General features: G+C 38.2%; 1 protein-coding gene across 1 annotated transcript in view; it reads left to right on the top strand.

Annotated features, from left to right (window-relative positions):
• The window catches only part of MYO16 (myosin XVI), a 505,456-nt gene that overhangs the window by 240,319 nt on the left and 238,744 nt on the right, over nt 1-26,393 (top strand). The window contains exons 13-15 of the mRNA XM_082366214.1: nt 5,837-5,964; nt 10,731-10,836; nt 16,503-16,620. Of these exons, the coding sequence (XP_082222340.1) occupies nt 5,837-5,964; nt 10,731-10,836; nt 16,503-16,620 (352 nt within the window). The remainder of the gene's footprint in view (nt 1-5,836; nt 5,965-10,730; nt 10,837-16,502; nt 16,621-26,393) is intronic.

Consider the following 26,393-nt stretch of genomic DNA (forward strand, 5'->3'; position numbering starts at 1 on the left):
TGTTTTGTGCAGCCACAAGGCTGCTTCCAGTATGAAACAGAATCCCTAATAAGGAGCAGGAGATGAAAGGAGGAGACGTGTGTTCTTGAAGCAGGGACACACTCGTAGATGCCGGAGGGGGGATGGGGGTAGGGGAGAGAAAGAGAGAGGAAGAGAGAAAGAGATTACTCTCTCTAAACTCCCGAGGAAGCTGCTAAGAATTATTACAGAAATGCTTCCCGGGTACGAGAGGACCTCTCACTACCCCACCTTCCACTCTTCTTACCCAAAGTCAATTCCACCGTTGCTTTAAAACTGCCTTGGAACTTGCCCACCCTCCTCCTTCCACCCATTCCTATCCCAGCCTCATCCCTGGGCTGTCTGAGTGTGTGTGGAAGCATGACCGACGAGGGCAAAAGGAATTACAGGTACCCATAATCATCTTGGGAGTTCTGTCATAGGAAAAGGTGCAGGAAAAAGAGGGAAAGGAGGAGGAGGGGGAGGAAGAAGAGGAGGAGAAGGGGGAGGGGAGGTAACAATGACAGGGAAGATGGCGCCGTTCAAGAACCAAGCCTACGGCATTGGCAAAGCAGTATTCAGAAAACCGACGCACAGGTGAACGTCTGAGAGTAAATGCTTGAGCAGTGAATCTGCATCGGCTTCTCACACTCAGTATCAGACTTTTCTCGGATGCTTCTCGCCATAACCTTTACTATGGAGTTCACAAAGCAAAGATAGATCACCTTGAAATCTCAGTGTGCAAAAGGATGACACATTCAGGATAAGTACCCGGGGGTGACTTCTCAAGGTTGTATTTTTGACTACACACAGTACAAAACTGATCAGTCATCCTGAATCCTCAAATTATAGGTGAGATTAAGCTCCTCCAAAGTGTAACACGGCACCTAGTGTGGGATGCCAGGCCTAGGGCTTCCTTTGCTTTCACATTCCATTGACTTTCAGATGCTGCTGGACTCCTGATGTTCCCATGGCCAGGCATGTCGGGATTTGGCAAGTAGCTAAGGTGGCTGGGCTTCTTAGCCAGGGAAGGAGAACTCTACTGGGCTTAGTATAGGGTTTAGCACATGGCAGCCCTGCTGCAAAGGGCTTTACATATGCTACCACATTTAATCCCAAAAGGGACCCAATCAGTGTAAGTGTTACCATTCCCTCTTTGCAGATGGATAAACTGAGACTTCAGGAGATTAACTAGGCTTTCTAAAGTTTTCTCATGAGTGGCAGAGACAATTTAAATCCAGGTCATGTAGCCCCAGAGCAGATGCAGGACAGACTACTCTCAGGGACCCAAATGCTGAGCCCAGAGACATATAATTAGTCATTATATGTGACTGTTCGTATAAAACAAACGGTTTTTTTTCGGAGTATGTCATATATATATAGGTATAAGATAATGAGTGGGAAATCCAATCAGGCAAGTGGAGTGACATGTTCAGACTCTGGTGTGAAAGCAGCAGCCACGCCCCGTCAAGCCCTTGGCATCAGGTTCCACAGATTACCAGGACCCTGATGTCAGGGGCCCGTGAATGGCCCTCGCATAAGCTACAGACTGCATGGTTGGCTTCAGAAATCAGAGCGTGGCAGCATCCTGCAATCTCCTGGATGTTTATTGACAGGTATTGTGCACAGTGGAAAATAGGAGGGAATTGATCCATAAAGAAGGACCTTATTTATATGGGATCACAGAGTCCAGCTAGACTCTAGAGACTAGAGATAAGAGTAGAGATAACCGGAATGAAGCTTATGTGATGCCATCTCAGTTGTGAAAGAGCACTTAAAATGTCCACAGATCAAAATCCTCTTGTTCCCAAATGATACAGACATGGAGAGAATAAGGTGAAATGGAGAGAGATGGCCTGTGGGAAAGGAAGGGTCTGACCCTGACAATATTTTCTGGACCAAATGAGAACATGCAATAATATTAGTAATGATCATGGTAACCAATGTAAAGTCGGTGGTTTGTCAATCACTCAGAAAACTAGAACGGCTTGGTGAAAACCTTCAAGGTTCAATATAAATAAGTGGAAAATGCTATTCTATTAAAATTATTATTTCATATTTACATTACTTCTTAAGTGTAAATTAGCATCAAGCAAAGTATTACCAGGTAGTAGCAATGGAGTATTCTACAATACAAACTCTAACATCACATGAAAGGAAGAAGATTTACAGAAAAAGGGAACTGAAAAAAGTTACTGGTTTGATTATCATGAAAAAACTTCGGACACTCACGAGTCTTTACCACATCTAATGTGTAGTGAAACTTAGCCTAAGGAGAATACCTAACTCCAAATATGTTTGAAGAAACACAGCATGAATGTGAGATGAACCCCATGTACACGTACATTCAGGCATGCTCCTGGGTCTCTTGGGTCTCACTTTGTTGATAACATCTAACGAAATCCTTACTAGGACTTTACAAAAACAAATGGAGTTTAAAAGCATTTTGTCAAAATTAGATTAGATCCAGGTTGGACTTGGGGAGAAAGTGAAATAGTGTTAGTGCAAGTTTAAAAAAAACCAAACAAACGCAGAACAGAAATTTATCCTGCAAGAAAACAAAGGTGGGCTAAACCTTCCTACCTGGCTGATGAATTATCATGTAGACGTCACTATCATTCAAATATCTTTTATATTTATTTTAAATTCTGGAATAATTCAAAATGCAACAAGTTCAAGTATAATAGACAATTGTGTGCCCACCCCCCATACATGTCTCGTATCTCTTAAAACATTTAAAATAAAAAGTGCCATCTTTTTTCACATGCACTCCTGAGGTTGGGATGCAGCTTTAAAGATGTGATACCAAGACATTGTGTGCTAGTTTAATTGTAATGTTATTTTCTGGGTGGTACAGAAAATAAAGGCATGTTTCAATTACATGGTGTCTGAGATTAAGTGACACTGTGTGATGTCAGCACAGACTGAGTTCCACTTCAGCCTGTTCCTTTTCACAAAAGATGACAATCATTATCCCGAAGTTACCCTTTTTTTTTTTAATGTACTGTTCTTTATTATCCATTAATAGATTTTTTTAACATCTTTATTGGAGTGTAATTGCTTTACAATGGTGTGTTAGTTTCTGCTTTATAACAAAGTGAATCAACTATACATATACATCACCGAAGTTATCCTTTTATCCAGTCTTCTGTCTGTTCATTCTGTATACATGCACAAATATATGCAATAAAAACTGCATATGCCATTATTTTCTGTTTTAATTTACTCAGAGAATATACTAACTATATTCTTTTACAGCAAAAAATCATCATTAATCATTATGCTTTCAAAAATTTTCCATGATAAAAGGTTCGGGTCTAGTTAATTCATTCTAAATACCCTATAGTGTTTTATTGTTTTAATACACAATTATTTATATTTATTCATTAATCCCTATGGTAGAATTGCTTTCTTGTTTTCTGCTCTTACAGAGAGTGCTGAGGATTGTTTTGTATGTAGTTCTTGGTTCATGTTTGAGAATTTCTACAGAGAGATCGCTAGTCAAACCTACCTCAAGTTTAGAAGTTACTGCCAAATTACACGTAGAATTTCTTAGAACAACACTCAGTATTATACATGTGTTTTTCAGCCCTAGAGAAAACTTCCATTTTGAAGTCAAGCTCCACCACTAACTTGCCATGTGACCTTGGACATGTCACTAATTTTTCTTTGCATCAGTTTCCTCATCTGTAAACAGGAAGATCATCCTCATATCCAAGTCTCAGGGTTCTAGGAGAATTGGATGAGTGAGTGTAAAATGCTGAGAAAAGCAGCAAGCATATAGCAAGTGAGGCCATCGTCATCATTATTAAGCTATTATTGATAAAGTTACCAATAGTTCATGTGTACTATATCACCTTATTGTTTGAAATAGCATTTCCTTGGTTACGAAGAGAGTTGTTTTTTCATCTTTTCTCGCATGTATTGGCCTTTCCTTTCCGCTTACATTCTTTGCCCAATTTTCTATTTTGTTTCCAGTTTTTCTTATTGATTTGTGAGAGTCATTTATAAAATGCTGATAATTTATTGATTGTATGCCCAGCTTACTTTCCTCTCTGTCTTCGCCTGAGTTTTTTTTATTATTATATGTATGCTGTTTGTGGTTGAACAGGAGTTGTTAGCTATAATGTTGTAGGATTTTTCCCAAAAAAATTTGTGTTTTTGACCCCTCTTCCCTTACTCCCAAATCATAAGAGTACTGTTTTTACATACTTTTCTAAATGTGTTAATCTTTGCTGTTCATATTTGGAACTTAAATTCAGTTGGAATTTAGTTTTACACGTGGCATGAGATAGTGATGTTTGTTTCCTTTACGAATAATCAATTTTCTTGACAGCTTCCTTTAAGGATAAGTGACACAGCCCTGCGGCCCCCAAATCTCACTGTGTGGGCCTGAGTTGAGTTCTGTAGTCTGTTCCAGCGGTTCCTTTTTCTCTCTCTGCACCAGAACTGCAATGTTTAATGACTTAGGCTTTTGATGTTTTTATTGGGATATAATGCATACAGGAAAGTGCTCATCTCTGAGTGTACTTGTCCACGAGCACTAGAGGTAGAACATTCCCAGCCTCCAGAGCCCACACTTGCTCTTTCCAATCACTAACCCTTTGCCCAAAGTACTGCCACGCTGACTTCTAACAGCATACATAGATTGGTTTCACCTGGTTTTTTTTTTTTTGCTCTCTGTAAATGGGATCTCATAGTATGTTCTCATATGTATCTGATAGATTCCATTCAACATTATATTTGTGAGAGTCATCCACTTTTTTCTTGTAGCTGTAGATCATTGATTCTACTTTAAAAAATTATTTCCCCTATAATTTGAAATAATTTTACACTTATGGAAAAATTGCAAATAATGAGTACAAACAACTTATTTCCTTCAACCATTTTAAAATAATTTGCTGGCATGTTGTCCCATCAACCTTGAGTACATGTACTGTGTATTTACTAAAAACAACGCCATTTTCCTATGTAACCTCCATACAATCATCAAAATTGGGAAATTAGAGCTGTTACCATTTAATCAGGAGGCTTCATTCAAGTCTTTTCCGTTGTCTCAGTGATGCCCAAACAACCAAAGATCCAGTCCACCATCACAGGGTGAGCTGACCACTGGGTGCTTTAATTTCTTTCAATTTGGAACAGTCCCTCAATCTACCCGTGAACTTTCCAACCTTGACATCTTTGAAGATACAAGCCAGTTATTTTGCAGAATAAAAATTAAGTTTGTCTGATATTTCTTCATGACTCAGAAGTCCTCCTATCATTTAGTTTTGATTCTAATATAATGCAATTCACTCGAAACTCGAAAGAACTAAGAATACTAGCACTGAATCACCGTGGCAATCATTAAAAATCACCGTTGCACTGAAGTCAAGTTCATTTTGTCTTTTTTCCTAGAAATTTGTAAATTTGTATGTTTCAGATGCAACTGCTTTCTTTTCAAATTAAATATCCTCATAACCATCTTATGGTGCTGAAATTAAATGTTGCTGAGAGAAATTGCATTTGATATAAATTGCCCCCGTTTCAGCTTACTTCATGGATAGCTATTGAACTGGATTTTGGGGAGTTGACCTTTTTGTAGACAGCCAAGTGATTTAAAGCCTGCAAACCAAATAATGAAGGCTCAGATGTATGTCGCCGTTTTGTCATTACGGATGCTTAAAATGTGCTGAGAAGGGCAGCATGGTGCAAATGGTTTGTGTTTACAAGTGAGACTCAGAATTAGAGGTTTATATGCTTCTGTGCATGGGAAATCTGTCAACTGCGTCGTGAGGTTAAGGATCCTGAGCCCTCTTCACGGAGACTCCTGCCTGTGTGCCGCCCTGTTTTCCAGGTCTCCCAGCTGTACCTGGGCAGCGCGGGACAGCCCTGTCCCTCTCTGCCACCGCACATTTTCTCCTGTGCGGAGAGAGCCTTCCACCAGCTTTTCCAGGAGCAGAGACCTCAGTGCTTCATCCTCAGGTGAGCCTGCCCCTCTCCCCAGCTCCAGGCTCAGCTCTGCCCTGGGGGCTGGGCGGTAAGACCGTCCTCATTTCTTCCGGTTTACGTTTATTTACTCCCTCACCCGTTTGTGGTCCACTAAGTGTGCAGTGAGTACACTTGACTCGTTACGAAGGAGAAACACCTTTGTTATTAGAAATGGCCCTGAGTGTAGCTGAATCGATATCAACAAACGGAGCCCGAAACTCATTTCAGCCATTCAACATTATGTTTGTGAGAGTCATCCAATTTTTTCTTCATTTTGAAGATTTACAGCTTAGAACCAGTGTCTTGCTCTCAAACCTTAGAAAACATGGGAAAGAGAGGCACCCGATACTAGTACCACCCTTCTCCAAAATGTGGTGCTGAGCAAAATACCATGCAAGACCTTGCAGATGTGGGATTTCCCACCCGCTTCTAGGTATTTATACCTTTGCTCATATGTCAACAAAATTATACACTCAAAGTAATTTTTTAATGAAATGCAATGGTAATATTAGCTCATAAATACCAAGAAGCTCAGGAGGGAGCATTTAGATTGGAGCAAAAATTCTTCACGTCAGAAAGAAGTGTACCACAAGAAGTAGGGATGAAATGTGATTATATATTGATAGAGGAATAAAGAAATATTTAGGTATTAAAATAAGATCTGCGTTGAGAATTATGTTTTATATCAGACCACACTGCCACAAGAGGGAGACTTTCATAAATACCCCTGGCTTTGCATAGTTTTCAACAGTAGTGTTGGTTGAAAACTGAATGTGTGAATAAAGCTTTGCACAACCTGAGTCAAAGTGAGATAAAAGAGTAACGATGGAAACCTGGAAAGAACCCAAATAATATTTAAATATTTAAATAAGCACTTCTTTATATACTTTTACGTTGTTAATTTAATCAAAAATTCCATGGAGGGTCACATCGATGGGTTGCAAACTTTAGTGTTCTGGTTTTCAAAATAGTGTGCAAATGGTTGTTTTTACACCTGTTCTGAAGTGTCCCCTGGGGTGGGGTGGGGGACCCAGGCACTCTTGAATCAAGCACCTCTGCTTTCATCTGCTTTATCTGTTGGGTTTCCTGGTCTCACTTAGACAAAAAGAGAAACACTTTTTAAAAATCATGAGATGGTGGGGAGTGTGTAATAGTGTTGACGATAATAACAACTCATATTTATTGAGAACCTACTAAGTGCCAGACCCTCCTCTAGGTGCTTTCCGTGTATCATCTTATTCATTGCTTTAGTAACCTTGTAGGATAGGTATCATCACTGTTATTATTATTATTGTCATTTTATGTATCAGGTGCTGAGTATTAGAGGGTTAGCTAATTAGTCCAGGGTCTCCCAACTAGTAAATAGGTAGCGTAGCTGGGATGTGAGCACAATAGTCTGGCTTCTGAGCCCGAGTGAAGGTTATCCACACTCACAGCCAGACTCTAGAGCGTGGCTCGCCCAGTGCCGCTAACCTAAGGAGGCTTGCAGAGGTCCCCCCCAAACTCACCTAAAATGATGGTTACAAATCCACGGACTTAACGAAATTCTCATTGAATCCACTTAATCCTTGTCAAAGACTTTGGACCTTAGCGAAGCTATGAGGGGCCAGTGAATCCATATCCTTTGGGAACCTACCGATTACAGAGTTCACAATGCCTAGCATGTTCTTTCAGTGAAGAAACCTGTTTGTCTTTGTTTCTACGTGTACTTGCTCATGGAATTGTTTTTCTAACAACAGTAAGATTTGTTAATACTCTGCAGAACTAATATTCCTTTGGGACATTTTTAAAGGCTAATAATGCCATGTTATCAACCACTTTTTCTGAAAAAAAGATTTCTTCATCCACGTTTCAAGAAAGGAAGAGCAAATCCATGATCACAAGGACTTATTACTCTAGTTGTTGTCTGTCTTCTTTCAGGATTGGTGTTTGCATGTAGCTTCTCAACCTCCTTGATTGTCTTGACTACGATAGGCTTTCTGCATTTATACTAATACATTAAAATGAGTAAATTTAGAATTCAACTAAATACTTTGTGTAAAGATCATTTACAGAGTGTCTATTATGTCCCATAATTAGCATTTACAAAGAATAATTGAAGATTTGGAGATCAAAATTCAAATATTCCTGGAGTAGATGATTTACAGTACCAGGCCAGAGGATTTTTAATTTGATTTTCAAATTTTAATTTTATTTCTCATTTTCTTCATAATTATGGGCTCCAGTAGCACACTAGGCTTCATCCTAAGGAATAGTTTTTAACAATTTTTAGATCTTTGTCCCGGGCTAGAACTGGGAGTTTGGAGCCCACCAAGATCTGCCTTTCCTTTAATTTTCTGAAGGCCTTGATAGATGGTTTTAATTAATTGTTTGAGCATGTACGACAAATATCCATTATCCTAACAGTATGCTGAGCAAACCTAAATGAATGTTTTATGCTGAATGTGCGACTAACTTGTGAAATAAGCAACATAGGGCCTGCTTCTGTCATGTACAGATTTAGCAGACAAGGCTGTTCAAATAAGCTTCAAATTTTGTATGGGTCCATGACCAATCAGCGCCGCCCCAAATCTTTGGTCAATGTCTGGTTTAATCATAGACGTGGATTTTCAGATCAAGGAATGTTTCTTGAACACGTTGAACTAGAATTTTTAGTTTCAACTTGATATGCTATGAAGCCAAGATTATTATATCCATTTTTTCTTTTTTCTAAAATTTCTTTGTATTTTACTCGAAGTGAAATGTGGTGATCGTTTTGGGATTTTATGAGATGGCTAAAAAGGCATGTGATTCTAGCTAGCCGAGAGAGTTGATCATTTTCCCTACATGTGGTCACAGGGTGAGGGCAACGGTGGGGAGAAGGAAAAGGGACTCACGTGACCACTGGGTCAGCCCCACGGCCTCCCAGGCTCTGTGTCTCCAGATCCGCAGGGACTCTAGACCCGCCCCTATTTCAACTTGCTCAGTAGATGCTCAGGGAGTCTTGGTTGAGTGTTTAACGTTGGATAAGCACTGCCTTCTACGCTGCCCCTTCTCCAAGAATGAGCTCAATTACCACCTCACCCAGAAGTCTTCCCTGGCTTCTTCCAAGAGATGTACCTGCCCCTTCGCCCATGGGCTCGTTGCTAGCTGTGCCCACCTGTTATAATTATACCTTAATTATGTACCTACTCCTTCCTCGAGAGTATCCCCAGCCCGTGGCGCAGGAAGCGGTATCTTTTCACCTCTTTTACCCTGAAGACTAACAGACGCCAGCAGGTAGTAGGCCCTCAGTAAGTCTCATTTGAAGGAACAGGCAATATTTGAAAAAGGAAAATGGTATTTTCAAGATTGATCCCTGAGTGAATGCAAGCAAAATCTCTCTAAAAACGAGACGCCTGAGACATCAAGTTATGTTGCTGGGTAATAGAATTTTTTAACAGGGAATATAATTGTAGACATTAAATTTCCATCATGAAAGATTTAGATTGTTTCTGCTCTGCAATTAGAAGGTTAAAAGGAAAGGTCTTTGAACCCAGAAAATGAGCTCTTTAGTATCTTGCGCAGGTCACCGTCACCTGCTCCCCTGAGGCTGCTAAGCTGGTCGCTCTAAAAGTGGTTAAAATGTTTATGGTCACAGATGACGGGAGTGGACGTTTTATTAACAAGTTGAGACGTGAATAAGAGAATTAAGCGTCAGTTTCTTTCCTGGCAAACACCCTTTAATCAAATTCATTAGAACAAATGCTCAAGGGAGAAACCTGAGAAAGCCCTAGCAAAAGAGCTTTATATGTATTTTCAACTTTTGGCTATCGATGAATAAACACCGTTTTCACGAGTATTCCATCTAGATGCAGTAAAAGCTTTATTTCATATCGGACCACGTTGGTTTAGTAATTATTGTATTGGAATTTTATGTTAACCCTATACTGCCTAGTCTCAGGAATATAATACAATCATTATTTATAGGAATTATGTCACTTATGAAGTATGCCTGGGAAATACCAAAAGCATTGTCCTTGTACAGGACATATTTGGCTGGTGCTTGTTCCTAGATTAAAGGAAAATGGAAAACATGAAATGTCAGAACTGACAGCAACCTCAAGACGAAACAGGCCATTTTCGGATCTGCTAAGCACCAGGCACTGACCTACCCGGTCACTCCCCCATCTCACCGGCTTAGTTTTAGGAGCTGCGTGCTTGATGTTCACCTTGAAGGAAAGAGGAGGAAAGCTGAGAAGGACTGAATGACTCTTCCAAGGAAGATGTAATGTCTTTCCTGGAGGACTCAAAGATTTAACCAGGCCAGACGTGTGGCCCTACCAGATACGCATCTCAACTGTAGGGGACCGACACCTGGCGGCCACCTCACTCACCTGCACTCACGAAGCTGAGGACAGGCGGCAGTGTCTTTCTTTTCAGCCTAAGGCCTTTCTACTATAATTTACCCACATCATGTGGTTCTACTCTGTAAGATATCTGGGAGCAAAAGTGGCATCCTATTCATTTATAGTCCCGGCATTGAAAACATGGTATTGTATGTACACAGGTACACACACAGAGGCACACAAACATACACACACACTTATTTATTTATTGTGCATATAGTACAGCAAAGGAGTGAATCACATGGAAGTGTTAATTGATACCATCATCTCATTAAAAGTCGCTAGGTCATTTCCTTACCTTCTTTGTGCCTAAGAATTATCTCTGGTTATTTAATTTTTTTATTACGTTCTCCAAAACCGTAAACTTGTGTTCTTTTTTCTATTTTATTTTAGTGGAGAAAGAGGATCTGGGAAGTCTGAAGCCAGCAAACAAATAATGAGGCACCTCGCCTGTAGGTCGGGTTCCAGCAGGTCTATATTCGATTCCAAATTTAAACATGTAAGTCTCTTGCTTGGGTTAGAAACTATGGAGAAGCAAGAAAAATGCAGTTTACAAATAAAGGGGGCATCTTAATAGGCCATAAGTTTAAGCATAAGTTGACCAAAATTTGTGGAAAGAAAGAAAAAAAGACCGGTGCAAATGAATATTGTTCACGTCAAGGTTTATTTTCTTGTATATATTTTAAAATATTGTGAACATCATACTCTTTTTGTATTTGCTCTGAACAGTTGGATTGAAAATAGGTAATACAGTTAGAGTCTATCGTTGTTTACATAGAAAGTGACACTTTGGTGGGATTGGCCAGATAAGCAACTTTTGTGGGGGGATTACTGAGAGATGATAATGAAGTTTCAGTGTATGTAAAAGAACTGGTAATAGTGAACTTTGATGACATTAATAGGCTGGTGATAAACCTTCAACCCCAAAATTGATATTTTGACATATAACATTGTATTAGTTTTAGGTATACAACATAATGATTTGATATTTGCATATATTGCAGAATGATCACCCCACAATAAATTTAGTTAACATCCATCACCACACATAGTTACAAATTTTTTTTTCTTGTGATGATAACTTTTAAGATCTAGTCTCTTAACAACTTTCAAATATACAATACACTATTATTAACTGTAGTCACCATGCAGTGCATTACATCTCCAGGACTTACTTATCTTATAACTGGAAGTTTGTACCTTTTGACTCCCTTCACCCAAATTAAGACTGATTTTAAATTATATGCGGTAACATTTGCTTTTATATGAAGACACCTTATCCTGCTACTTCATAGACCTAAAATACTGTCAGGATTGAATGAGGAACCACAAAGCCCTATTAGCAGCTAAGGGAAAGGTCAAATTTCACACGATAAAACTCAGACATTTGACTCAAGGAGACACCTGCAAGTTTTGTTAACAGGTGTTTTCCAGGCCACAGCGGATTAGAAGGAGAAACTCTCTTTTCAATTTTTCTCTTTACAAAGAATGTATGATAAATCAACTCTACAATGCATCTATGGTATTGTATGTGTTCATTAATGACTTTAATTCATAACCGTTTATTAAACTCGAGCTATATATTGGGCATGTGCATAATTCTACAGCACAGCTCAAAGTAATTTAACATTTTGGGACAACTTGGGAAAAGTAGTGTAAACTTTTTGTTCAGATATTGTAATATGCTTACTAATGACACTTAAGAATTAGAGAATCTATAAAGCAATGTGGTTTTAAAGTAGACTCAGGTTACCTAATAAAATAACAAGATCTACTGGCTTAATTGTAATGATAAGAAACCATAGTCTCTATGTAAATTACAGACTAAAGCACTCATTTATTAAAACAATGCTTTGAGAAAGAGCAGAGTGTAACTTCTAAAATGCATTCTAGATTACTTTATGTAAATGGGATTACTTTATGTAAATTGGCTTTATGTAGTGAATACATTCTAAGCTGCATTTTTTTGGATAAGATAGATATAACTCTTCCAAATCAATTAGCATCTGGGAATCCATATTATAATGTCAATGCAAATTTCAAGTGAAACTATTTCTAATTCATTTGTTCACTTTACTCCTTTCTCATGGGAAATTAAGGGTGTCATAAATAAGTGATTTCCAGTCTTAGGTTTGAGTATGGCTTAAACTTCATGTCCATCATGCTTTTTTTGGTCTCCCTTTAAATAATCATCCACATGCATTTATTCAGTGTACAAGACATTCTTGAAAATTACCCAGCCATAGTTTTTGCCCAGCATCCGAGTGTGTGTGTTGTGCGGTAATAAAATGCAAGCATTGGAAAAAGTTATGAACTGACTGTAAATCATTATAACATCACAGGTGTTCACTGAAATTATGTCTGTTTAAGAGATGGGCCAGTACTTTCTGCATGAAAGAAAAATTGTATTTAGGAGGTGAGTAGAAAAGAATATCCTTGATACACAGAGCAATGTAGTAGAAGGCTTTATGTTCAGTGCAAGATGAGGAGAAGGTTCGTTAGGTGGCCCTGAAAGGAGAGGAGCGAGTGAGCAGATTAGATGGTGGAACAGCCCTTGGAGGTACCACAGGGCAGACACGTGCAAGATGCTGCCCCGAGGGGCCACGTGCAAGGCAAACAGGCACATGGTATCTTCCACTGGGAGATACTGGTTGAGTCTGGACCAAATCATTTTGCCCTACATCTTAGCATAATGTGAGAGAAAAAGTCATTGAAGGTCATGCTGATCAGCAGTTTCCAAAGAATAAATAGTAGAAGAACGGTAGCAACATAACAGGAAGATGGTCTTCAGCACAGAATCGTGGAGAAACTGAGGCGTAGAGAACACTTTCCTTGTGGTTTACATCGATGGCAGAATTAAAGATTTATAATTCAAGGTTATTATCTGGAGCTGGGTTGGGGGGAAACACAAAAGGAAGGGGTTTGGGAGGAAGCTGGCCACTTCTAAGTTCCAGGCTGTCACGGTGAGCAGTGCTCTCTGCAGAGGGTACAGAGAGGGGGAGAAGGAGATTTAACTGGTATCTGAAGGTGAGCTCCAGAGGTGGTTTTTGGTCATTTTATGCAGGTAATACACATATTTTTAAAGGACGCACAGCTGTAACATTTCTGGATTTTAATCTTGTACTTCAATTGTCCCGTCTTGAAAGTCTACATAGGTTTACATTCTGCCTTTGCGATGGGCTTCAGAGTGAGCTTTACCCCCTGGGCAGATGGGTTTGAATCCTATCACTGTAGATATTGCTTTTGTTTCCCTGGACAATTTCAAGACAGCTGAGTTGAGTTAAGAGGGTGGTTGTTTCTAGTCCCTGTATTTGAATTTCAAACTGTGGAAGCAGGGACTTTCCATGGCAGTAGGTTTATTGGAACATAAAAGTCATGTTTTGGGAAAAAACACAATTGCCTGGGACTTTTCACTAATTCTGGCCCAAATGAGTTTCAACTTGAAGACATTCAGTTCCATTTAAATTACTTAAATAAATATTTATTGAGCAACTGCTTTCACAGAGAGTGATGGGGTCACCTTGATTAAGCCCTTATTTTTTATTGAGGAGGCTACAAGTTTTTACTTTGAGAAAATCCAGCTGACTAACTACTACCGGGATAATAGTGCGTAACTTTTAGTGGCAGAACTATGAAAATTTTATAGAAAAAAATTCCGATGTAAAATAGGAACAAATCATGCCAATAAAATTTGAAACAGTAAATACTGAGGAAATGTATACTTACTTCCCTTTGCCTATATTTTTATTTAAAGTTTTATTATGGCACAATATTCTTATTATTTTGTTTTAAAGTTGAGCAGCAGAACAGTATTGGTTTTGCATTTTTTCTGTATTTCTCTTAACACATTTGTTTAGTGCCACCTATTGGGCAAATGGATGATTAAAGATTAAAAAACAAAAACAAAAACAAACCTCATTTCAGTTTAATATTGAATCGTGGACCAGCAGTGCACAATGAAAGAATGCCATGTATTTATATTTGTTCAGTAGTTTTAGGTTTATGCTAATTTTCTGCCTCATATGTCTTTATTGTTATTCAGATACGGTGATTAAACACACCGATTCTGCAAGAGATTGCTCCGGTTTCAATCCCAGCTCCACTATTTATAAGCTCTGAACCTTGGGAAATTTACTTAATCCATCAATTTCCTTTTCTATAAAATGGAGACAGTAGCTGTGAGAATTAAAAGAAGTTATTTATACATATACATGCATATACATTCGTACATATATATGAATGTGTGTGTGCGGTTATATATAATTTATATATAACTTTATATATATAACTTTATATATATATATAGTTCCTGGCACATAGTAAGTAAAGTATAAATGTTTTCTACTATTATTAACAAAAACAAAACTAATCTTTGCTATTTGTTGAATGCTTACCATGTGCCAGGCACCAAGCTGAGCGCTTCATACACCGGACTCTTGATAACCACTGAAGGGGTTATTCTGCTTAAAGTAAAGGAAAGGAGGTTTGGGAATTTATGAAACTTGCTCACGGTGATAGAACTTGTCATTAGCAGAGCTGGAAGTGGGGGGGGTGGGGCAGAGCACATGCATGGCGCCGTTCATTACCCTGGACTTCCTGTCTGGGCGTGGGTCATTCATTATCTTTTATATTCATTTTCTATTATAATAAGAAATTAGTGTGTTATCAGATACAATGCCAACAAACTAGAAGCCAAAATATTTTAAAATTTTATTTTATTACTTTTTATGAATTTTTAAACAATTGTTTATTGTAATATTGTAAAGGTTTAAAATGTGATATAATTACACTATTAATTTTGCTATATATTTATTTCATATTAAGTTGTTGGAAAAGAAGCAAAACATAGGACCTTCATAAATACTGTTTCAAATTATGTTTCAGAAACATTTCTGCCGTTACTACTATCAATGCACTGTTATGATCTTTAAAATTAGGTTATTGTAAAGAGACCTAAATCATAGGGTTTCTGTAAAGATTCAGTGTTTCTCTCCAAAAGTTCAAACTTCAAAAACAGACGTTTTAATATATTTCACTGTTTCCACAATGTTTAGCACTGTGACTTGTGATTAGAATCAAAGTGTTGTTTTATAATCTTTCAAAATATAAAATACTCCCAGGTGAATTGAATGCCTTAGTAGAGCAGCATCCAGAAAGTTAAAAAATAGCAGCAAACTTTTTTTTTTCTAATTTAGAATAAAAGTCTCAAAAAATACTATCATCAGAAATTATAAACCACCACCAAGCATATCAATAAGGTATCATAGTGCCCACCTTGTGGTTGATGCAGGAACTGCATTTAAGATGTCAGTATCTTGAAAGATACAGAAAAGTACCTTTGAACCTTCCAGATTTTCAAACTTTTTGGAGAATTGCTTGGCCATCATCATTATCACAGGCACAACCGATTGTGAGAAAAAAAATGACATTCATCCTATAGTCAATTTTTAAGGAAATATGTGAAGAATTTCAGATGCCAGGGTTGATCTGAGGAGCTATATTAACAGCATTTTAAAGCTGCAAACACCCATCCCTACAAGAGCACCTCGTGATAAGATACACTGGACCCAACAGCTTCATCTAGAATTCTTACTATGGAGCAAAAACAGGGTATGGGAGGGTTATCTAGGGACTCGGGGTGCAAAAGAGTATGTGGCAAAGTAAATACGGGTTCAGAAGAAGGTTACAAACAAATGTTTAAGTGAATTCGTTATTTTTAAAGGAAATTCTGACTATTGCTTATATTAGCTCTAATTCCTCCCTCCAAAGCCACAGAAGCACTTCTACTGTTCTATTCAAGTTAAAAAGCCCAAATAGCCTGTGCTGAGTTGTGTGCGTGCATGTGTGTGTGTGTGTGTGTGTGTGTGTGTGTGTGTGTGTGTGTGTTACACTGAGAGGCTAGTGAAAGGAAGGGAGTCATGTGCTCTATGCATGATTATCTTGTTACGTTGGCTACCATTTGAGAGGGAGGATGGTAGCAGTTTCCATTTGAGAAAAGAATGACCTTAAAATTGCAATATTGCATTGTATGAACAATGGAGAAACTCTTAGCTGAGGGAATATTCCTGTCTCTTTGCTATTATTACCCAATTTTGTTTAAACAGATGTGTAGCTTAATAAATGTTTCCCTTTAAAAAATTAATAAATGTTTCCCTTTTGCTACAGGTCACGAGCATCTTAGAAGCCTTTGGACACGCCAAGACCACTCTTAATGACCTGTCCAGCTGCTTCATAAAGTATTTTGAACTACAGTTCTGTGAGAGGAAAAAACACTTAACTGGAGGTAAGTGTAAAATTAACACAGGAGATCTCTGGAGCTACCAGAAGGGGGCAGAGAAACACCAAGCACCGTGGCAACAGTGACTGGTGTGTGTGCGAGTGTGTGTGTGTGTATGTGTGTGCACACACGCATGTGGGTGTATCAGTGTGCACACCCAAGGTGTCAAGTTATGAGTTCTAAAATTATTGTGAATTGAAAAATATTCTGAAATGCAAGGCGAACCTTTCAAGACAATTTTTGTGTAAACTGTATAATATGAAACCAAACCCAAAATAGCTGAAATGAATCACACTTGCTGAACACAGAAACAAACTTAAATATCAAAATAATGTGTAACTTGAGTACATAATTCCTTCTTGCAAGGTACGTTGAAATCTATTTTAAATAAAACTGAATCTGTATTTTAAAATGATTGAATTAAAACAAATCAAAAAATCAAAATGATCACCCAACTAAACCCAAACAGAACTATTTCTTATTTGATTTAAATATTTAATGTGTACTCCATGAAAACCCCCTATTTGAAATTCAACTAATTTAGAATTCACTTGGGATTTTACATCTTTCAAATCAAAACAGATTATCCATGCAAATTAATAACATGAATATAACTGTAGTTAGAATGCCTGAATCTACTTGGAGGAATAGAGTATTTTCAGAAGTTTTGTAACAGCTGTTAGCACACAAACAATTGTAATTGTCTTTGAAAGAGATCAGTTTTATTTGGTGTTTCAAGTTACACTATCTTCCCTTCAGGAAACAAAAGTCACTTTTGACCATAGTTTAGAAACAAATAACCTGTATTTTGCAGTAAGGTATGTCCAAATCCCATTAATACTAAATGAAATTTGGTAAAAAATATGCATAAAAAGAGTCAGAAAAGATAATTTTAGATGTTGATGTTAGAGGCTTAAATTCTGCAGTAGGAAGGCTGTTTTGTTTTGTTTCTCACTCCATGGCTAAGAGCTCTGTTTGAAGATCTACCATTTTAGGAAAACCTCAGAGGAGAAATGTCTTGAGCCTCAAACTCTGGTTTTCACATCTTTGTTTGTAACACCCCAGTGAGACTCTGCCTCCAAGTGGAGGGCACAGCCTGACCCCCTCATTTGTGAGCATAATTTCCCCTGAGCTTTCCGGCACCGAGGGTTGGAGCCATAGCAGCTGGGAGATTCAGGGGTTCCGAAGGTTGCACGTCCGAGCCCCTTGCTACTCCAGGGGGACCCGAAGATAAACAAGGACACTGTGTAATCTGGGAGCTTGTTAGAAATGCAACCTCCTATGCCCCACTGCAGACCTCAGGATTGGGACTTGAACAATTCCTGGCGATTCCCTGGCGATTCAGACAAACGCTGAAGTTTGAGAGGGACGGTTCTAGCCCAACCCAAGTAAAGCCGGATGCTAGGGCTTATGCACAATTGGCTCCGAGGAGATACAGCGTGTTCTTTTTTGGAAAAAATGACAGAATTTTATTTATTTATTTTTTTGTGGTTGTAAAGTTTATACTTATTTTTTTTAACTTTTTATTTTATATTGGTGTGCAGTTGATTAACAACTCTGTAACAACCAAATAGGGAAAAGAATTTGAAAAAGACTAGATACATGTATATGTATAACTGAATCACTTTGTTGTACACCTGAAACTGATACAGCTTGTTCTTGATTCAATATTCCCTATACCAAGACGAAGATACGATAAGTGGCTTCTGACGGTCTTATCTGTTCCTAATTTTGTTTACTTTCTTTCCTGGAAAGAATTTAACATGTCCTCCTCAGGAACGTTAATTTGGAAAATAATTGTATGCTGCATAAAAAAAGAAGGCGAAGGCTTACTTGTGGAGCTTTCTGTTAATCATCAGGCAGCCCCACGGAGCTTCAGCATAATCAGACCCACAGACACCTCTCACACGGCCTCTGCAGGCTGCACACTGTGACACGGTGACAATAAATATTCATACAGAGGAGCCTGAGGCGCTTCCAGGTCCTGAGACGCCCTCTGAACTGTTAAAGAGCTGTGAGCGTCATCGTACTGTCCGCCTGGCACGTAACTTCATTTTCAGACGAGGTCACGTGCACAGGTATGGGGGCTTAGGGCTTAGCCATATCTTTTTGTGGGACACAACTCACCCCACGACAGAGAATAAGGAGAGATCTATTGTGTCTGTCTTTACTTTTCAAAATTATTCTCAGTCTAAGAAAACGTATCATCATCACCTCCAAAAACAGGCACTGTTTAAACACTTTAAGAAGCTGTACGTCAATGGGATATTTTTGAATAATTTCATCACTGAGAGTCCTTTTCTGAAAGAAAAATTTTTAAAAGGTATTAATTTAAATTACTTTACATGTTTTTTAAAGACAGCTGAGTTCTTCAAATTAGTCCTGTGTAAAAGCCTTCTGAATTTTAAGTGTTCACTAAAATAGTAAACCAAATTGGACTAAGGTTTTTACACCTCAAATTAGGTAAAATATATGTAGGTTACAGGTTGATTTCATGCTTCATGGTAGTCTAGATTTTCTTAAATTATCAGCACGTAAAATAGTTGTAATGAGTTTATTGTACAGGGAATATTATATTACTACTTTTAAGGCTGATAGATGCTGTATATTTCCTTTATTGACATTATTGCTTATACTTTTATAATTTAATGCCAACTCCTTGATCAGGGATGCAACCACCCATCGTAACAAAGAAAATACAAGTCTCAGTTTTGTGAAACATCAGCTACAGAAAGTCAGGATTGTTTCTTATTTTGAGGAAATTTTAATTAATAAAGAACATTCTAGGGCTTCCCTGGTGGTGCAGTGGTTGAGAATCTGCCTGCCAAAGCAGGGGACACGGGTTCGAGCCCTGGTCTGGGAAGATCCCACATGCCGTGGAGCAACTAGGCCCATGAGCCACAACTACTGAGCCTGTGCGTCTGGAGCCTGTGCTCCGCAACAAGAGAGGCCGCGATGGTGAGAGGCCCGCGCACCGCGATGAAGAGTGGACCCTGCTGGCCGCAACAAGAGAAAGCCCTCGCACAGAAACGAAGACCCAACACAGCCATAAATAAGTAAATAAATAAATAAATAAATAAAATAAAATAAAATAAAGAACATTCTAACCTGGGCTTTCAGTCCAGGTTTTTTCCCATCTGATTACTTATTTAACAGTATAATCTTTCTAAGTTCCCCAAGCCCCGGTTTCTAATGTGCTCCCTTGATTCCAACTCTGTTGACTGTAGACCAAGTCTCCCTCCTTATTTCTTCCCCAGCACTTGTCAAAATCTGAAAGCGTCCTTTCGCATTTGTCTGGTTGTTGTCTGTGACTCCTCTTAGGATACAGGTTTGCCGATGGCAGAGCGCTTGTCTCTCCGGGTGCACAGTAGGCCTGCGTTCAGTATCTATTGGATTACAGACTCTGAGGCATGGCACTGGGGAGTGATCACAGCGAAGCAGTCATCATTCAGTTCAGGGAGGGGACTGTGTGAACGCCTCAGGAGCTCATTCATGCCAGCAAACAACACCATTATTGAGAGTGTACAATAGTCAAGGAGAGTTATCAACATTTAACTCTGGATTATTTTTTGTAAATTAGAGCCGATTCTCTTCTTAATGAGAGTTTGTGTGTGCTAAGGGTAGAACCATTATCTGCTTCCTGAGTGTGGAGACTGGCAAAACAGAAACGTGCTGAAGGGTCTACAAAGGTAGGAGGACCCAGAACCCATGTGTGGGAAGGGAAGAATAATTGGCTCCTTGTCTTTTCTGTGCCTTGAAGACACCCAGGCTTATTGAAGTGGAAATTGAAATTTACTAACAGTCAGAGATGTTTCCCAATAAACATGCCAAGGCTGTGTTATCTACTTGGGAAAGTTAAAACTTAGAGTGAACACAAAGAGCTGGAAAATATATTAAGATGTTTGCATTTCGTTTTTTCAAACCTTGATTTTAAATAGACAGACAAATAAATAGTTTTCATCTTCATTGATGTCATCGTCAACTACCCTTAGTATTATACTCTCAGTTCTTTTAAAAGTTTCAGAATGGCCATCATCAAAAAGTCTATTAATAATAAATGCTGGAGAGGGTGTGGAGAAAAGAGAACCCTCCTGCACTGTTGGTGGGAATGTAAATTGATACAGCCACTATGGAGAACAGTATGGACGTTCCTTAAAAAACTAAAAATAGAACTAACATATGATCAAGCAATCCCACTCCTGGGTATGAATCCAGAAAAAACATGGTTCAAAAGGATACATGCACCCCAATGTTCATTGTAGCAGTGTTTACAATAGCCAAGACATGGAAGCAACCTAAATGTTCATAGACAGATGAATGGATAAAGAAGATGTGGTATATATACAATGGAATATTACTCAGCCATAAAAAAGAAATAATGCCGTTTGCAGCAACATGGATGGACCTAGAGATTATCATACTAAGTGAAGTAAGTCAGACAGAGAAAGACAAATGTCATGATATCCCTTATATGTGGAATCTAAAAACAATGATACAAATGAACTTACATACAAAGCAGAAATAGACCCACAGACATAAAAAACAAACATGGTTATCAAAGGGGAAGGAGGTAGATAAATTAGGAGTTTGGGATTATCATATACACACTACTGTATATAAAATAGATAACCAACAAGGACCCACTGTATAGCACATGGAATTATACTCAATATTTTGTAATAACCTATAATAGAAAAGAATCAGAAAAAGAATATATATACATATATATATATACAAAACTGAATCACTTTGCTGTACACCTGAAACTAACACAACATTGTAAACCAACTATACTTCAATTAAAAAAAAGTTTCCGGGAATTCCCCGGCAGTCCAGTGGTCAGGACTCAATGCTTTCACTGCCGAGGGCCTGGGTTTGATCCCTGGTTGGGGAAGTATGATCCTGCAAGCCATGTGGTGTGGCCAAAAAATTAAAAAAAAAATTTTTTTTAATGAAAAAAAAAATTAAAAAAAATATTTCAGAGTGCTTTAATTGATTGCATCTCCTTTGAAGAACAGCATCTTTTAGTGCAAACAGCCTGGGCTTTGGAGATAAGCCAGTTGGGTTTAAATGTGAAAAGGCCTGCAGCAGGATTTAAATGAGGCAAAGTTGGAAAAGCACCTAGCACAGTGCCTGGTACACAGTAGGTACTTGAAATGGTGATTCCTCCTCTTGGGATCCGGGAAGCCTGGGATCTTTGTTTCTTTTTGTCCCCACTTACGGATGGGGAAAGTGAAGTTAAGAGGGACGTGGAGATGCCAGTATCAGATTCAGGACTGGGGACCGTACTTTGGACTCCTGATTGAGGCACCGTTCACCTATAACACCCCCGGCATTACTGATCCTGGAGAGTGAAGTCAAAAGTAGTGCCTGGGGGTGAAAGAGAGACTATTTGGCTGTATTAATTAATCAGCAATGTGCTTTTGGTGATTGCTGATTGAAGGCATGATGGGCATTTCTGGGAAGAGATCTTATTAATCATATACTAATAACCACTTGGGTGGGCAGAGTGAGAGTGGGTGCTGGAAGTTTCTGGAAGCCAGTGGAAGGGCACCTGGAGCACTTGACCTTCTTGAAGGAGAGGGAGGTTTATCTCTTCCACCTCCTTTCATCTTGAACAAAAATAGGTATAGCTCTATAAAATCCTTTCACTGCATATTATGTTACATAAAATCTGCAAACATATATATTTTTTCAGTAGCGAAACTTTCTGGAAGACCTACCCACATAGATTTCTGGAAAGATGGAGGATCACAAGTATATTTCCAGTCAAGAATATTTCTGACATAAAATAATTTTTAAAACATACAAGTCTTCAGAAGTCAAGAAATTAGTAGAAACTTTCTGTGCATGGACACTTGCATGAATGAGTCAGAAACATTTTTAACTTCAAAACCTATCATTTTCCTTCCATTATTCCAGTTTCATTTTAAACACAACAGAAAGGCCTGCATTTTCCCCATTCAGAAGAATATTAGAGTCTCACAGAAATTTGAATTTTTGGTTGTTTTGAATTTTTGGTGGTTTTCTTCCATCTAAAATCTCCTTAAAGATGGACTTTTTAAAAAAAATCCTACTGATCAGAAATTCTTCTAATCCACAGCATTTTATTCACTGCTGGAGATGCACTAACTAGGATGATACTGGTTTTGAAAGATGAAAGGTACTGAGGTCACTCTATGATGTGGGATTTGCTGAGTGCTGAATGCTGCTTTAAATTGAGCTTGTGTGTTGGCTTGAACAAGTGGGCATAAGGTCAGTCTTTTCTCTGAGCATAGAAGCTTGATGGTCAGAAGGTCACCACTTAGCCCTCCATTTTCACCTGATATTCCGTTAGTTGGTGACCAGAAAATAACAGTGGGGACAGCTATGACAGTTTATTTCCTATGTGTACAGATTTTTAGAAATATTCTCTTGAGCAGTTAATTACTTCAGGGTTAATATTATCAATAACAAATGGAACACGTTTTCAGCATTTTGCTTAAGAAGGAAAAAGTAGGAAAGCAAATTTAATAATTAAGACCTCAACTTGAAATTACCACCTGATTAAATACTCATGGAGAAATGGAAAAGAAACCACACCACCTCATTCTAATTTTACCATCACCTTCGGGCTTTAATGCCGCTAATTAAAGGGGTATTTTGAAAGAGTCTTTCTTTATGCACTTTTGATAACTTTTCTAGAAGGTGTCTAATGAGACAACTTTTCTTACTAAGGTTTATTAATTTTGAGATTTTTTTTAAAGCACTGATCATCATTCTGACTGACTAAATTGACCACTTACAAAATTTATAGGAATAAAGCACTGCAGTAGTGGTTCCATTTGTTCAAGTAGATTTGCTATCTAAAACCCAAATTGGGAGACCTCACAGTTTTTGCTTTTAGAGGCTGGACTCTGAAATAATTAACAGCAGACTCATTACACGAAATTTGGTTTATAGTTCAAATGGAGGGAAAAATTAAATTCATTTTCCTTCCTAAAACTGCTATTTTTTTGATCCCAAAAATTATCGACCATGAATTCTTACTTCAAAGTGGAAAACTATAGTAATTCACAGTTGCATTTAAAATTCAAATACATAACTGTTTACTGACCATTCATAATGATAAGAATAAACCTAAATTCAAATAAAAAGAATACTCCAGAAACAGTAGGATTTTCAACATGCCAAATACATGGTCCTAAGTTCTGATTAACACTAGATTCTGAATTTCCAGTCCTATCTTTGAAGCAAAACTGGGGTTGTGATTCCCAAATTGCATACTTTCGTCATTTCTCACGTACTATGAACGAAATGTGGGTTATTTTTTCTTTCGCTTTTGTAATGTTTAAAGGCAGAGGAGCAAATAATGAATCCTTGATATGAGTCCTACTAATACATGTGAGGTCACAATAAACCAGGAAGATGACTGGGCATTATTCACATTGCGCCTGCTTTACTTACAGACACATTACTTATTTCCTCCCTGACTAGAATGTAAACTTTATTGTTGAAGGACCAGTATCATTATCTACCACTGCACTACAAACCACGATTTAGCTCCCTCTTATAATTCCAGTATATTAGGTCTTGAAACCTTAGTACCATTCTGTATATTAAATTGTATCTTCATGAATTCACGTAGTATATGCCTTTGCTGCAGTGAGTTTCTTCCAGTGTTTCCAGCAGTGAGAGACCATTGTCTGTATCTCTTGTCCTTAATAGTGCAGCTATAAAAACCTTCTGAGCTGTTTGACAGTAATACTTGCTAATGTCTACAGCAGAGCATTTAAAATCAATGCCTACTGATATATACCCGAGCAATATGTACCTGCAAATTTTGAGACATTAATCAAGAAAATTCTAATACTTATTTTGGTGGCTTTGTTATAGGCAAGGACATGTCTTGTTTCAGATTATATTTGTACAGAAAAGTATATGTTGGGTCAGGAACAAGGTAAGAATGTCCCCTCTCACCACTCTCTTTCAACACCATACTGGAAATCCTAGCTAATGTAATAAGAAAAAGAAAAAAAAGGTACACATATTGGGAAGGAAGAAATCAAGCTGTCTTTGTTGATTTGATTTTAGAAATCTGAAAGAATCATCATCAACAACAACAACAACAAAAACTCCTGGAACTAATTAGTGATTGTAGCAAAGTTTCAGGGTATAAGGTTAATATACAAAAGTCAGTCGCTTTCCTGTGTATCATCAATGAACAACTGGAATTTGAAATTAAAAACACAACACCATTTCCATTAGCACCAAAACAAAAATACTTAAGTATAAATTTAGCAACATATGCACATGATCTTCATAAGGAAAACTACAAAACGTTGATGAAAGAAAGCAAAGAAGATCTGAATGGTGAGACACTCAATGAATAGGAAGGCTAGGAAGACTCAGTATTGTTAAGATGTCCGTTCTTCCCAATTTGATCTATAGATTCAGTACAATTCCAGTAAAAATTCCTGAGTTACTTTGTGGATATTGACAGAAAGTTTGTATGGAGAGTTAAAAGATCCAGAATAGCGAACACAACACTGAAAAAGAAGAACAAAATTGGAGGACTGGCCCTACCCAACTTTAAGACTTACTGTAAAGCTACAGTAATCAAGACAGTGTAGCACTGGTGAAAAAATAGACAAATAGATCAATGGAACACCAATAGAGAGCACAGAAATAGACCCACATAAACATGGTCAACTAATCATTGACAAAGGAGCAAAGGCAATTCAATAGAGAAAGGATAGTCTTTTCAATTAATTATGCTGGAAAAACAGAACATCCACAGGCAAAAAAACCACGAATCTAGGCACAAAGATATCATGAAAAATAGCTCAGATAGATCATAAATCTAAATGTAAAAACAAAACTATAAAACTTTTAAAAGAGAATAGAGGAGAAATTTTACGTGACTGTGGGTTTGGCAATGACTTTTTTTTTTTAATAAACTTATTTTATTCTTGGCTGCATTGGGTCTTCGTTGCTGCGCGTGGGCTTTCTCTAGTTGGGGCGAGCGGGGGCTGCTCTTCGTTGTGGTGCGCGGGCTTCTCACTGCGGTGGCCTCTCTTGCTGTGGAGCACGGGCTCTAGGCACGCGGGCTTCAGTAGTTGTGGCTCACGGACTCAGTAGTTGTGGCTCACGGGCTCTAGAGCACAGGCTCAGTAGTTGTGGCGCACGGGCTTCATTGCTCTGTGGCATGTGGGATCTTTCCGGACCAGGGCTCGAACCCCTGTCCCCTGCATTGGCAGGCGGATTCTTAACCACTGCGCCACCAGGGAAGCCCGGCAATAACTTTTCAGATACAACACTAAAAGCACAATCCGTGAAAGGATTAATTGATAAGCTAAACTTCATTAAAATTCAAAATTTCTGTTCTGTGAAAGACACTGTTAAGAGAATGAAATGATGAGCCATAGGCCGGGAGAAAATATTTGCAAAAGACATATTTGATAAAAAATTGTTGTCTAAAATATATGGAGAACTCTTAATATTCAACAGTAAGAAAACAACTCAGTTTTAAAAATGGGCAAAATACCTGCACGGACATCTCACCAAAGAAGACAGGCAAATGGAAATAAGCATATGAGAAGATGTTCCACGTTATACGTCATCTAGGAAATGCAAATTCAGACAAGGATGAAATACCACTGCACACCTGTTAAAATGGCTAAAATCCAAAACACCAACAACACCAAGTACTGGCGAGGATCTGGAGCAACAGGAACTCTGATTTATTGCTTATGGGAACACAAAATGGTACAGCCACTCTGGAAGATAGTTTGGCAGTT

Source organism: Balaenoptera borealis (genome assembly GCF_965194805.1).
Source record: "Balaenoptera borealis genome assembly, chromosome: 18".
NCBI classification, from domain to species: domain Eukaryota; kingdom Metazoa; phylum Chordata; class Mammalia; order Artiodactyla; family Balaenopteridae; genus Balaenoptera; species Balaenoptera borealis.